We start from the raw sequence: 13395 nt of genomic DNA, 5'->3' as shown, positions 1-13395 counted from the left end.
GCCTGCTAAACCCAGGGTTATGAGTTCAATCCTTGAGGGATCTGGGGCAAAAATCAGTACTTGGTCCTGCTAGTGAAGGCAGGGGGCTGGACTCGATGATCTTTCAGGGTCCCTTCCAGCTCTATGAGATAAGTATAGTGATCCACAGCTTCATCACCCCCAGGCTAGCCTACAGTGATTGTCCTAGGTCTGGCCATTCCTCCTACTACACAATTCAGACTGATGACTGCCCATCATAGCATATCATCATACCTGGCTGCAATTCCAGTTTTGCTGTAAGGCCCTCAATGGATTAGGGTTCATCTGTCACAAAGACAGCCTCTCCCCCTGCAACCTACCTCAACGGCTGTGAGCAGATGGAGTTGTTGCAGCTGCCGGAGACCAGAATAAAACTCTTGAGAGCTTGGAGCTGAGGGATTTTGGCACAGACTCTGAACTGTGGAACTCCCCCATCCGGGACTGGGGAAAGCCCAAATCTTGCCACATTTCAAATGCAATGCAAGATTCATCCGTTTGCACATGATGTCCTAAAATATCACTGACTACATCATATAGCCAGACGCTTTTTCCTAGCATGCAAACAAGTATGAACAACCCCACTAAGTAAACAGCAGAGTCAATGGAGTGATAGCGAGCACAATCTTTGGGGGCTTTTCTTCGGTTTCTGCATGTGGCACCTGGATCCGACCAGGAGGGGTGCATTAGGTAAGCGGAGAGAGAGTACCTGACCCTGCATAGCGCAGGTGTGTATAAGTACAAAGTAAAAAGTGATGAGCAAGAGGAGCACAAGGGAACCCAATCCAACAGTAGCGAGAGCACCATTGCGCCAGTACTAATTTATTCTTACCTAATAACAGGAGTAAGGCCAAAGAAGAGAATGTAGCTAAGGGCTTCACCAGCATGAGGACAATCACACATAAGCCCATGTCTGTCACAGACACTCCCATTCTCCATCCCAAGCTCTGTTGTACCTCACACCCTTTGAAGTCAGAGTGAGCATACATACAGTGGTGGTGCAACCAACTTCTACTTAGTGCAAAGGAATACAGTCATAATTTTCAAAAGTTCCTCTGTGACTTAGATCCCTAATTCTCACTGAAAGTCAATGGGACTTAGGTGCACCAGTCACTTAGGTGCTTTTGAAAATTTGAAACTTTACTTGTGTCTAAGCTTACCCTCCACTCACAGTTTCACTTGCACTCCTTGCTGTGTGCTGCACAAGGACTAGCCAGATTTTCTCCTTCTTCCGCCCCACCATTAACCCTTTATGCTAGGAGACTATGGCCTGGTCTACACGCAAAGTTGCACTATTTTTGTGTGAGTCTTATACCGGTGCAACTTTGCATGTGAACTCTCCTATATCAGTCTCAACCCGTCTTATATCCATTTAGCTTGCATTGGTAAATTTACAGGGTCAAGCTAAACTCAGAGAATCAATTTTAAACAGACTGAAGAGAGTCCTCACCCACAAGTAGACAGGCTTAACTAAACTGATTTTAAGTTAAACCAGTGCAGCTTCTGCGTTTAGACAAGCCCTTTGTCAACGCTACAACAACAGTACCACGCAGTGCTTGGCAGCCTGGTCTGAGCTTCAGAAGACCTGATTTCTAATCCCTGCTCTGCCACTGCTGTATGGACATGGCCAAATCATTTCATCTTTCTGCACCTCAGCTTCCCCAGCTGAAAAGTGGGGATGAGGACACTCACCCTGCTTTGTGATCTAGAATTGAATAGCACTGTATTATAACCAAATATTATTAATGATTGGCATGAAGAGTGTGCACTTACTGTTAGGGCTGATATCAGTAAATGATGATTCCTACTATAACCATTTTTTAAAAGTAACCATTAATGCTAATCGAATTGACCCATCTTGACTCCAGGCTAGAAACTCTGGACAACAACCATTCAGAAACAAAGGGCAGATAGGAGGGGAGAACAAATGGCTTAAAAAAAAAAACTATGCTAAATAACACCCAGGAATTAATTTTAAATGCTTTTAAAAATTGATAGCCACGTGTTATGAGGTTTAAAAATACTGAATATATTTTAATGATTTGCCGTGGCTATCCTAGCCTGACAACAAATAAAGCACTGATCCATACAAAAGTCAGGAAAAGTTGAGAGAAATTTATCAGCAAACATGAAGACAGAATTATTCAAGATAAATGTCACTAGGATCGTATAAAACAGGGGTAGGCAACCTATGGCACCTATGATTTTCAGTGGCACTCACACTGCCCGGGTCCTGGCCACTGGTCCGGGGGGGCTCTGCATTTTAATTTAATTTTAAATGAAGCTTCTTAAACATTTTTAAAACCTTATTTACTTTACATACAACAATACTTTAGTTATATATTATAGACTTCTAGAAAGAGACCTTCTAAAAAGGTTAAAATGTATTACTGGCACGCAAAACCTTAAATTAGAGTGAATAAATGAAGACTCGGCACACCACTTCTGAAAGGTTGCCGACCCCTGGTATAAGATGAACTGTAAGACAGCAGGTACTTAAAGCTTTATATGCTTTTCACCACTTACTTACTGCTGCTTTGGAGTGTGTCCCTTAATTACAGTCATTAAAGCTACTTGCATCTGATTACATTTCACACTATTTTAAAATCACACATCTCACAGTAGGCTTCCCCGGGAAGGGGGGAGGCTTATTAACAAAGGATGGTTGTTTTAAAGGCAGCCCTTGCCAGTCTCAAAGGATTTTTGCTGCATTGCAACAGGACATGTAAAATCAGCCTTATTTAAAATACATTTATTCTGAGCCTTCTCGTTGCAGCTCAGGGGCAACCTCTCTAGCTCTCCCCCCGAGCCTGATTTCATGGCACTGCTCCCCACCCTGCCTGGACTCCAGTGATGCTTTGCCTAGGATTACCCAGGCCTCGAGGGAAGCCATCAAGCGCCATCCCCGGCCTCTCCCCTGCGCCCCTCGCTATATTTCGAGCTAGCCAAGGCCGCCTGCGGCTTGCGAAGGAGCCGGGTCCGGGCTGCGCTTGCAGCGAAGCCTCCCCCCTGCCCTGGCTGGCTCGGGAGGGACGCTCACCTCTTTCACTTGCAGGTCCACCGCTCTCTGGAGGACGTGGGCCACCAGCAGGGCGACGCTGGCGATGAGCAGGGTCATGGACAGGATCCCCACCGTGGAGAGGCAGAACTTCCTCATGGCGGGGGGCGCCGGGCGGCCGAGCCGCGCACACACACAGCCCGCGCTGCTGCTGGGGAGCCGGAGAGGAGCCTGCCGCTGCCGGGCCGCCGGGCTACCGCTCTCCGCCTACGCCAGCGCGCTGGCGGCCTGAGGCGGTGCTGCTCGGCCGGGCACCGAGGCGCCGCCCGCCGGGGGAGCGCGGCGCTGCTGCCCGGGGAGGGATGCTGCGAGTTTCGGTTTCCTGGGCAATCGGGCAGGGCGGAGGGAGGCGAGGCCGGGCCGAGGGCGCCGGGCAGTGACGCGCTGGCTGGGCACCTGGGCAGGGCTAAGGCCCCTGCAGCCAGGCCCTAGGCCCGCCCGCCCAGCTAGGGTGATGAGACAGCAAGTGTGGAAATCGGGTCGGGGGGGTAATAGGAGCCTATATAAGAAAAAGGCCCAAATATCAGGACTGTCCCTATAACATCGGGACATCTGGTCACCCTATGCCCAGCCCTTGGCCTCCCCTCTGCAGCATTGTCCCACCAGGGTGACCAGATGTCCCAGTTGTATAGGGACAGTCCTGATGTGTGGGGATTTTTTTATATAGACGCCTATTACCCCCCATCCCCTGTCCCAATTTTTCACACTTGCTGTTTGGCCCCCCTATGTCCCACAGACTTAATGTTTCATGCCCATAGGGTGATGAGATAGCAACTGTGAAAAAATGGGATGGGGGTGGGGGATAATAGGCGCCTGTATAAGAAAAAGTCCCCCAAAACGGATCACCCTAAATGCCCGGTTTGGGAAGGGGTCTTGCCTCTCCCCCCTGAAGCAGCTGGGGCTGGCCACTGGATGAGGTGGATTGCTGATCTGGATCAGGCTGGCCATTCCCATCTGTTTTTCTGTGGGTTGTATTTATATAGCAATCAGCTCATTTCATCTGTGGGTTCGTGTGTGGAGACTGGTTTTTCTAGTGCTGGGAGAGCCAGTTTGACAGGGTGAGATAGTTTGAGTGAGTAACAGCAACAGAACATGAAATACAATCAAATGGAGAGAGACAAAAATGCACTGGGATGACTCTGGGCAGGGGGGATCTCTGAAGATTCGTTTTCATTTGACTTACTTGGGACTGAGTGATTATGACAGTGTCAGTACAGTACCCACACAGAGCACAGGTGGGACATGAAGAGCCTGAGAACTGTAAGCTACTTCCTTGGAGCTGGTCCACATAACACATTTAGGACGGTTTAACTACATCACTAATGTTGCCAGCCCAAAGGGTCCGAGGAGGCAGCACTCCCCCGAGTTACCTGGTAGCTATGCCTAGTGACACCAACACTAAGGGCTGTGAAAAATTTCACGCCCTATGTGATGTAATTAAGCTGATCCAAGCCCTGGTCTAGACACCTCTTGAACAGAAGAATTCTTTCCTTGACCTAGCTACCGCCTCTTGGAGAGGTGGATTTACTACAACGGAAGAACCCCTTCTGACGCTGTAGGAAGTGTCTACACTATAGCTATGCCACTGTAGCATTTCTAGTGTAGACATATCCTCAGACTTGACCTGGTTGGCTGCTTGATTATAGGCCATCTGCACAAGTGTGCCCTGGGGTCATGGAGATTCTGATTCATATGAGCATTGTTTGAAGCTCTTTGCTTCAGAGAAATGCTAGGCAGCAAGATAGTCATTGTGGCTTTAGAGCTAAAATTTGAGAAGACTGGCGAAGGCACCCAATGGATCTAAACCTTTTATCATACAGTTATTGCAGAGATCTGTTCATCAGAAGTTCTGAATTAAGTTGCTGGTGAATAAACCACTGTGGTGTAACACTGCACTGATACTACACTGCATAAGAAGGCCGAGATGCCTACATTGCTAAAAATCACTTTATCCAGTACCCTTTCCTGAGCACACAGGCCATGGGAAAATCCTTGATTGTTTGTTATACCAGAAAGGCAAAACCAACAATCTTTGTGTCCAGGACTAAGCAGGCCCTGGCAGGGCAATGAGCTGCCCATACGTTTTTCAAGAGTAACAAAACCCTCAACCGTTATTTGCCTGATCTACCAGGGGGAAAAAATCTAGCAAAAGGGACATGTGGAATTTATGGTTACTGCTTGCAGTAAATGCTCCCATTGGCAGGGATCCTATTGCGCATGGAATTTTGTTAGAGCATATATTAGCTATACAATATATCCAGCTATTTAAAAGTTTCACCGGTGAACAAGTGGAAGAACAACAATACCCCAGACGGGAGAGCAGAAGGGGGGAAAAAGCCCATTGTCATAGGATCAACACACACACACAAATTGCCTCAGTATTGAATTAACCTTCACATGTCATTATTTTGCAGAGAGTAAGGAGCCCTGTGAAAGCAAAGGCTCCCTCCCTTCAGCAGTGCCTACTGATCTAGCTGTCTCCCATTATGGCCCCAGTGATTTCCAAGGGGAAAGTGAGCCCTGTCAATTAAGAGGACTCCTTTCCTGTAGCAGGGAACAATGGCGCTAGCAGCACTAGTTTTCCAACCACAAGATGCAAAAATCACAAGTCAGGCCTCCAAAAAAATAAAAAATAAATCATGAGATTTAAAAAATAAAAAGTTTTGTTTTGTTTGCCTTCTGGGTTTTGATCCTTTGGGGTTCACATGTCAAGCTTTTCTCTACAACCATGTGGGTTTTTCTTTTAAATTACTAATGTTGCACCCTCCTTTATTGCAGCAAATGTTGGAATATTTTTGTGGTATGCATTTTTCTGCTTCTTAAAAGATACTAAACCACATTCAACATGTATGGGGAAATTGGAAGAACCAAGTTACAATTAATGTAGTTTACCCCCTGAAGTAAAAAAGTGTCCGATTTTATGGGCAACTTTGTTTAATTTAGTGAAAGGTTATTAGATTTCAGTTTTGAGGGGGTGATTTAATTCTGTTTTCTTATAATGGTTCCAAAATGCAAACAACAGAATAAAACATTGGAACAAGGAAAGAAAACTCTCATGAGTTCAACCACTGGAATTACAAATTCTCCCCTATACCATATGTATTATCTCTTGGGGATTCTTCAAGAACAGATGCCTCTTTAGAGATTGCATTAAACACAGTTTTAATGGCCTTTGAAGCAATGCAGCAGAAGTTTGTTTCCAAACTAGAAACCTTTATTTTTCAAAGGGCTGTTTTTCCTCACACTTAAACTGGTTTCACATCAGATAATTCCACTGTTTTAGGGGGAGTTACTCCTGATTCACACTAGTGTATGGGCTTGTCTCCATGGTGTGTTAGTGAAGAGCAAGCCAGGATGTGACTTTACAGTGCACAGGTTTGCCACATGCTAACTGTCTGCACTAAAAGTTCTATAGTGCACTTTGACGTACTCCCATTTCAAACAGCAGGGAACTTTTAGTGAGCGGGAGTAGGGTCCACATGGCCAGTTAGTGTGTGACAAGCTGGATTCATGTGTGGATTCATATTCTGGCTTCCTGCACATTAACTCGCCATGTAGACAAGCCTTGGGTGAGAAGAGAATCAGTCCCTAGTCTCTAAATCAAAGACAAAATCGGGAAAAAAAAAATCTGAATCTTGTAGCTAAATGCAATGTTCTCCTGTGAAATCTGATGTTCATAGTGGTGAAGCTTTTTGTATTAATACAATTAAAGAAAATGCTGTTTTAGCTGAACATTAGAAACAATGAGAATCAATAGAAAGGCAGGAACACTGAGGCAGTTGGAGTTCTGGAGGGTAACAGCACATTTGAAATGGAAATTGGAATCTGAGATTTGACTGGATCACTTAAGACTAAATTTAATTTATTATTGCAAAGAAATAAAACTCCCTTGAAGCTAATGAAACTATTCAGATGTTTAAAGTTGGACACATGCTTGAGGATTTGTGGGATCAAGCCTTGAAAGGCTTTTTTGTGCAGTCTTGTTTGTGCTAGTATTTTTTCTCATCCATAAAGATCTGCCCATAGAAAGTATACCTGTACGATTTGGCCATACAGATTTTCTAGATTCTTTATATGAAGTCTTGGTTTGGTGAAAGTTATTTCACCTTTAAAAATACATATGAAGCGGCTCACTGTTGATTATATTTTTAAAGTACATAACTGACAAAATTTCTACACCTGAAGTACAGTGTGGGAAGACAGTGGGTGCAATGTTAGATCAATGTGTCATAATATGTTGTAATCACAGAACAAGCAGAGACTTATCTTCCTTTCAGCATGACATTGCCAATGGGAAAAGGCATGATAGCCCTGATTCAGCAAAACATTTAAACACATGCTTAATCGTAACAATCCTGCTATCTTTTTTCTCCCTCCGCTCCCACTTCCCCCCTTTCCCCCCTCCAGCCCTGGTCTTCTCACCCACTTCCCTTCGATATCCTCTCTCCCTTCCTTTGTCTTTCTGTTTAGCAAAATACCACCCCACAAATCCTAAAGAATTCTGGCACTAACATGATGTTTGCAAACCATACCTCTATTTTCTCTGCTTGTATGGTACGTCCCTTGTCAGTTTTGTCTATTTAGATTGTAAGCTCTATGGAGGCAGGGACTGTCTATTACTCTATGTTTGTACAGTGCTTAGCACAATGGGGATTGGTGCCTAGGCGCTACCAAAATAAACATCATAAATAATAATCATCTCATCCCTCCTCAGCAAAACACTTTGCTGCACTGGGGCGTCACTGAGTAACTAATGGTGGTGATAGTGTCACTCTCTCAGGCAAAATGGGCCAATATCCAAGTGCAGACAGGCCCTTCTATGCATGAATCTCACTCTCTATGCACAAAATGGTGCTTAGCCATCTCTAGGGCAGGGTCCTCTGCATTGTAGCCTGTGATGGACTCTCTGCAGGGTTGGGATCTGCATGAAGGAGGGGACTGGGGAGACTTAGGGTGGGGAGCAGGACAAGTGTGAATGCATATCATCCTCCACTTCAGTCCCATTGAGATCTCCCAGAAAAGGCCAGATAGCAAGCGTCTGTAATACCTTTTCTGCAGAGCCCCGCCCACAGGGGGATATCCTTTTAAGTAGGGGTCCTGCAGGCAACTGTTGCCAGTGGGAGTCCATGGTAGTGTGGCTCTGATGTCTCCATGCTGCTAGGGAGGAGGGACATAGAATCAGTGGGTAGGCATGGAGCCTCCACACAGAGGCCTATCCTCCTGCGCAAGCTCTGTGATCCACTCAGGTTTCTGAGGCTCCTCCAAGTTTGGAGGTAGAACCTGTGACTTATCATCTGAAGTGCAATCCTCATGCCCCCAAGTGGAAGCATTTGGGGGGGGAGGAGGAAAGGGTGTCCATTATCTCAAAGTGCTTTCCACACTCTGAAGCAGTCCAAGCACCCCTGTGCATGCTAAGCTAAACCAGGGATGGAATCCTCCCATCAGATGCACAGGGAAGATCTTTGAGAAGGAAGCATCAGAAATTATGACTTACCTAAACTAGAGATGCAGCTTCTCTGAATTGGCCCCAACAGATCGTCAAAAGGGCGTGTGTCAAGCAGAGAATCTAGTAAAGTAGTAAATCACCGAGCAAGTCAGTGGCAGAGCCAGAAAAGTAGCCAGGAATCCTGACTCTAATCATAAAGCAAACCCTTTCCATTGTAAATGTTTTATGTATGTTTTAACAAATGAAGGACAGATGCTGGAAAATTGGTCCTGCTGGTGGTCTGTGTCACAGTTCAGGGCCAGCTGTACCTCTAGCCTCTTCTGCTTGTTGTCAAGGGCAACCCCTCTGGGATTTAGACCTCTATATTTTCATCTGTAGGCCTTCATATCCCTGGCGTGGAATCTAGCAGTATCCCACTCTCAGAGTTGGGAACCAGGATACAGATCCCTGTGATTCCCCAGCAGGCCTGACTTGGTCTGAGCCCTGCAATTCTTCCCCTTGGAAGCTGTGGACAGTATGTGAATACAGTGACATAAAACGGCCTTCAAAGCACAACAAGAAAAGAATTTTTAACACAACAAACAGTCTACATGCATCTGTCTTACCTAAAGTACAGGTAGGCCTAGCTTCTCCAGACACCCCACCTCTGGGGACTGGGGTTCAGTGTGTTTCACAGTAGTCCCCATTTCTCTCTCCCTTGTGTCCCAGGGGCTCAGTGACCATTTTTATCCATTCCCAAGCTCTTTGTTTCAGTTTCCTACCTGGATTCCTCCCTCCTAAATACCAAACAAGAGCCGTTGAACTCAACATGGTCAGAGGTAAACTTCAAAGGGATTGACACCAGTATTATTCTTTTCAGTATTGGTGAATGATGCTATCTGAGCTTATGGTCTCCCTTCCTCCATACTTGCAAGACAACTCCTGTTAGAATGAATCTCTTTGTAATCATCTAGCAAACTGCACAACTATAATCAAACTCTCAGACAGAATATGTAATAGTTGTGACGTTGCACTCTATATGATTTTTTGAAAATATGCTAATGAGTGTGAATATAATATAACTGGAATATGCTTCAAGCAAAAGGTCTCTTGTAAGGTATCATTACAAAGCTTATAATCTACTGAGTGTGGTCATCCTATTTGTATGTATGTATCATTCTTGTATCTGAAATTAGAAATATGAAATATAGCTCTGAGGGCCTATTGTAATTATGCAAAGTGTGGACCATTAATGGTGGTCTGGAATTTTGATGGCTCCCATCAACCAGGACAATTGACTGCGGATGGCTCTGTTTGCTTGCAGGCCTTCCTGTGAGTCAGGCTGGGAGGAATGAAGGCTTGGGGTCTCACAGGACATGTGACCATGTCACCTGGAACTGAAATCCATCTTAAACCTGGTGCTTTTCCATTTAGAAGGAGGGGTGGGAATCCAGAGAGAGACAAAAGATCCCCGCCTCGTGCAAAAGATATATAAGGGGGTGGAACAGAACAAAGGGGGCTGCAATCATGAGAAATCCCCTAGCTACCAACTGAGCTGGAACAAGGGCTGTACCAGGGGAAAGGATTGTTCCCAGACTAGGAAGGCGTCCAGTCTGTGATAGAAGCTTATTGAAACATCTGAGGGTGAGATTTTATCTGTATTCAGTTTTCTTACTGTACTAGGCTTAGACTTGCGTGTTTTATTTTATTTTGCTGGGTAATTCACTTTGTTCTGTCTGTTATTACTTGGAACCACTTAAATCCTACTTTCTGTATTTAATAAAATCACTTTTTACTTATTAATTAACCCAGAGTATGTATTAATACCTGGGGTCGGGGGGGACAAACAGCTGTGCACATCTCTCTATCAGTGTTATAGAGGGTGAACAATTTATGAGTTTATCCTGTATAAGCTTTATACAGGGTAAAACAGATTTATTTGGGGCTTGGACCCCATTGGGAGCTGGGCATCTGAGTGCTGGAGACAGGAACACTTCTTAAGCTGTTTTCAGTTGAGCCTGCAGCTTTTGGGGGGACGTTGTTCAGACCTGGGTCTGTGTTTGCAGCAGGCTAGCGTGTCTGGCTCAAACCAGACAGGGCACTGAAATCCCAAGCTGCCAGGGAAAACGGGCTCAGAGGTAGTCTCAGCACATCAGTTGACAGCTCCCAAGGGGTTTTCTGTGATCCAACCTGTCACAATAGTCATAAAATATTACAGCATCTTCCAAATCCTTCACATCCCAGTCTTCCAATGACTAACAAATCCACCATCACAAAGTGCCCTAACTGGCTCCCTTGCTGGAAGTCTCAGTCTAGTGGCCAAGGACTGAGTGGGCCATGGAGAAAACAAACATACAGGGCTATGAACTATCCTCCCAGTCCAAGAGGTGGCATCTCGAGATAAAGGTCGAGGCATATTGGTGCAACTCTGTGGGGATGTTTTCAGGAGTGTTACTCCAGCACCTTTCATGGGTGTGAAATGTACTCTAAATCATTAGTAAACTTGAATATATAAAATGACTATAAGTTACAAAAAAGTCAACATTTGTCTGATCCTGCAAACACTGATATTTTATACCATCTTTGTCAAAGTATTTGCACTGGTATTTGATACCCTCTTTGCCCAAGTATCAATGACTGCACAAGGTGGAGCTGCTTCTTCTTCTTTGCCTTTAAGTTGCCATGTAAATTTATGGAATTATATAAATAATGAATAATATAAGTATATGACTTTGGCTGAGACATGGGACTATTTCTGGAAGGTTAAACAGCTTCTAGGAAGCAAGTTTCACGTTAATATTTTTATTCTAATTTATTATTCATATACACTACAAATTAGCAACTGGCATATAGGAAAGGAACTCCCTGTAATACTACAGAATAGTAGATAAACCAACTATTCTTGAAAGAATTAAAGTTAACATGCATGTGAATAGATGCTAAGCTGTATTCTACATATGGAATAACAGTTCCCCTCTTGGCTTAGCTATAGGGTGAGTAGACAGCAAGTGTGAAAAATAGGGACAGAGGTTGGGGGGTAAGAGGTGCCTATATAAGACAAAGCCCCAGATATGAGGACTGTCCCTATAAAATCGAGATATCTGGTCACCCTACTTAGCTACAAGTTATGGAGGCATCAGTAGCGACTCCATAGTTAAGGCTTGAGTTAAGGTTTGTATTTAGAACAGGGCTAAAATTGCTCTCTTTCATATCTTAATGACTGAATTTAACCTCCAAATTTAGCACAATAACTTTTCAAGGGACAATGGAATTTTCTATGTATCTTTTTGGTGAAATCTTTACTAACTTATGCAGGGGAAACATTTAACAATGCTCTCTTGTGAAATTTGCTACACACACGCACACACTCTCTAACATCTGGGACATAGGTCACATTAGAAACTTTAAAATTAAACATACAGCACTTCCCTTACTCATCACATCTAACTGAGTGATGCCGAGGTTAGCCAACACAACCACACACATCCGCCAGCTAGTTCTGTTTTCACTTGCTGCCTCCCTGACTCAGCAGCTGCCTCTGTACATAGTCCAGTGAGTCTGGGCAGCGGGTTGGGCATCGTGGGCAGGGCCGACAAGAGGGGGGGGGGAAACCCCCCCGGGGGCCCAAAACGGGGGCGGGGGCCCGGTTTTCCCGGCTCCCCCCCCCCCCCCTCGTCGGCCTTGTTTAGCCGGTCCACCCTTGCTAGGGGGCCCGAAATTTTTTTTCAGCGTGGCCCGAACCCGCTCTCGGCGGCCCTGATCGTGGGATATGAGGGTTCAGCAGGAATGCAGAGAAAGCGGATGGATTTAGCAGGGATGGATGGAGACTGTGGGAAAGAGACGTTGTATGTGCATGTGTGTGTCAGGGACTTGGGGGGGAGGGTTTTTGCTTTGCATGGGGACTGGAAGGTGGAGTGGTGGGGGGAAGAGCTCATTGTCTCCAAACCAAGTCATCAGCCCTTGAATCATTCCCTTGGTGCTGCTGCTTCAGCTCCCCAGTGTACCCAGCAGTGCTGCAGGAAGCTGACTGTCTCTGTACCAAGGCATCGGTGCATCAAAGACTCTCCATAGCAGTGCAAGCAAGGAAATAAGTTGTGAAGCCGCTCAATACCCTAGCTACACTCCATTCATCAGGTCCCATTCTCAACCTGATTTCGCTGTCGGGGTAGTTTCTACTCTTGGGAGGGCACCTGTGTAAGAACCCAGGCAGACAGAACCACCTCAGCCCACGGCTCTTCACCCTCACCCTGATCAGCCACAGTGTGGCCTTAACTCTCCCCATGTTTCCTGGTTACGTGGCTGAGCTACTTCGGTGGTTACGTCCGGGCGGGTGTGGCGTTCGGCAGTGACGCTGTGTGTGGTGGGTGCCCATGGGGGAGTGAGGAGGCTGGCCCTGTGGGTGCAGTGTGTGAGGGGGAGCGAACAGGCCTGACTGCTTTACCGCCCATTGGAGGGAAGGCCCTGGAACTGCTGTGCCCAGGTGGGAGGCAGGCCGTGAAGACACAAGAAGTGGCAGGCCCCGTGGCCACACTGCTCTTGGGGGAGGGCCAGGCCTGGCAGCCATGGTGTGGAGAGGAAGCTTGGCCAACAGTTGTGGTGCACTGGAGCCAACATGATAGACATGATGGGGGTGGGGAAGAGAGGGAGGTTGGGGGGCAGATACAATAGGAGAGGGGTCAGTCAAAGCCTATGTGACAGTTACTCTGCCCAACAGCCTCTCCCACTCTTGCATGCACCCCCTTGCCACGGTCTCCTAGCAACCAGCATTCTCAGCCTGGGTGGTTGGAGCCGGTGCTTGGAACGGAGACAGCCCTAATGTTCTGCCTTGTGGCGGGGAGGGGGAGAGGAGCACCTTGTCCCACCAACGGTCCGCAGCAGCTGCCTCCTACCTGCAGGG

At 46.2% G+C, this 13395-nt stretch overlaps 1 protein-coding gene across 1 annotated transcript in view; it reads right to left on the bottom strand.

The window, feature by feature from the left end:
* The window catches only part of SCARB2 (scavenger receptor class B member 2), a 35984-nt gene extending 32566 nt beyond the window's left edge, over window positions 1-3418 (bottom strand). The window contains exon 1 of the mRNA XM_026653254.2: window positions 3056-3418. Within this exon, the coding sequence (XP_026509039.1) occupies window positions 3056-3172 (117 nt within the window). The 5' untranslated portion in view covers window positions 3173-3418. The remainder of the gene's footprint in view (window positions 1-3055) is intronic.
* Window positions 3419-13395: the final 9977 nt, after the last annotated feature.

This window comes from Terrapene carolina, unplaced genomic scaffold (assembly GCF_002925995.2).
Source record: "Terrapene carolina triunguis isolate 2854851 unplaced genomic scaffold, T_m_triunguis-2.0 Scaffold136, whole genome shotgun sequence".
NCBI classification, from domain to species: Eukaryota; Metazoa; Chordata; order Testudines; family Emydidae; genus Terrapene; species Terrapene triunguis.
The sequence above is the reverse complement of the archived record's forward strand: the minus strand, read 5'-3'. Positions and strand labels throughout refer to the sequence as shown.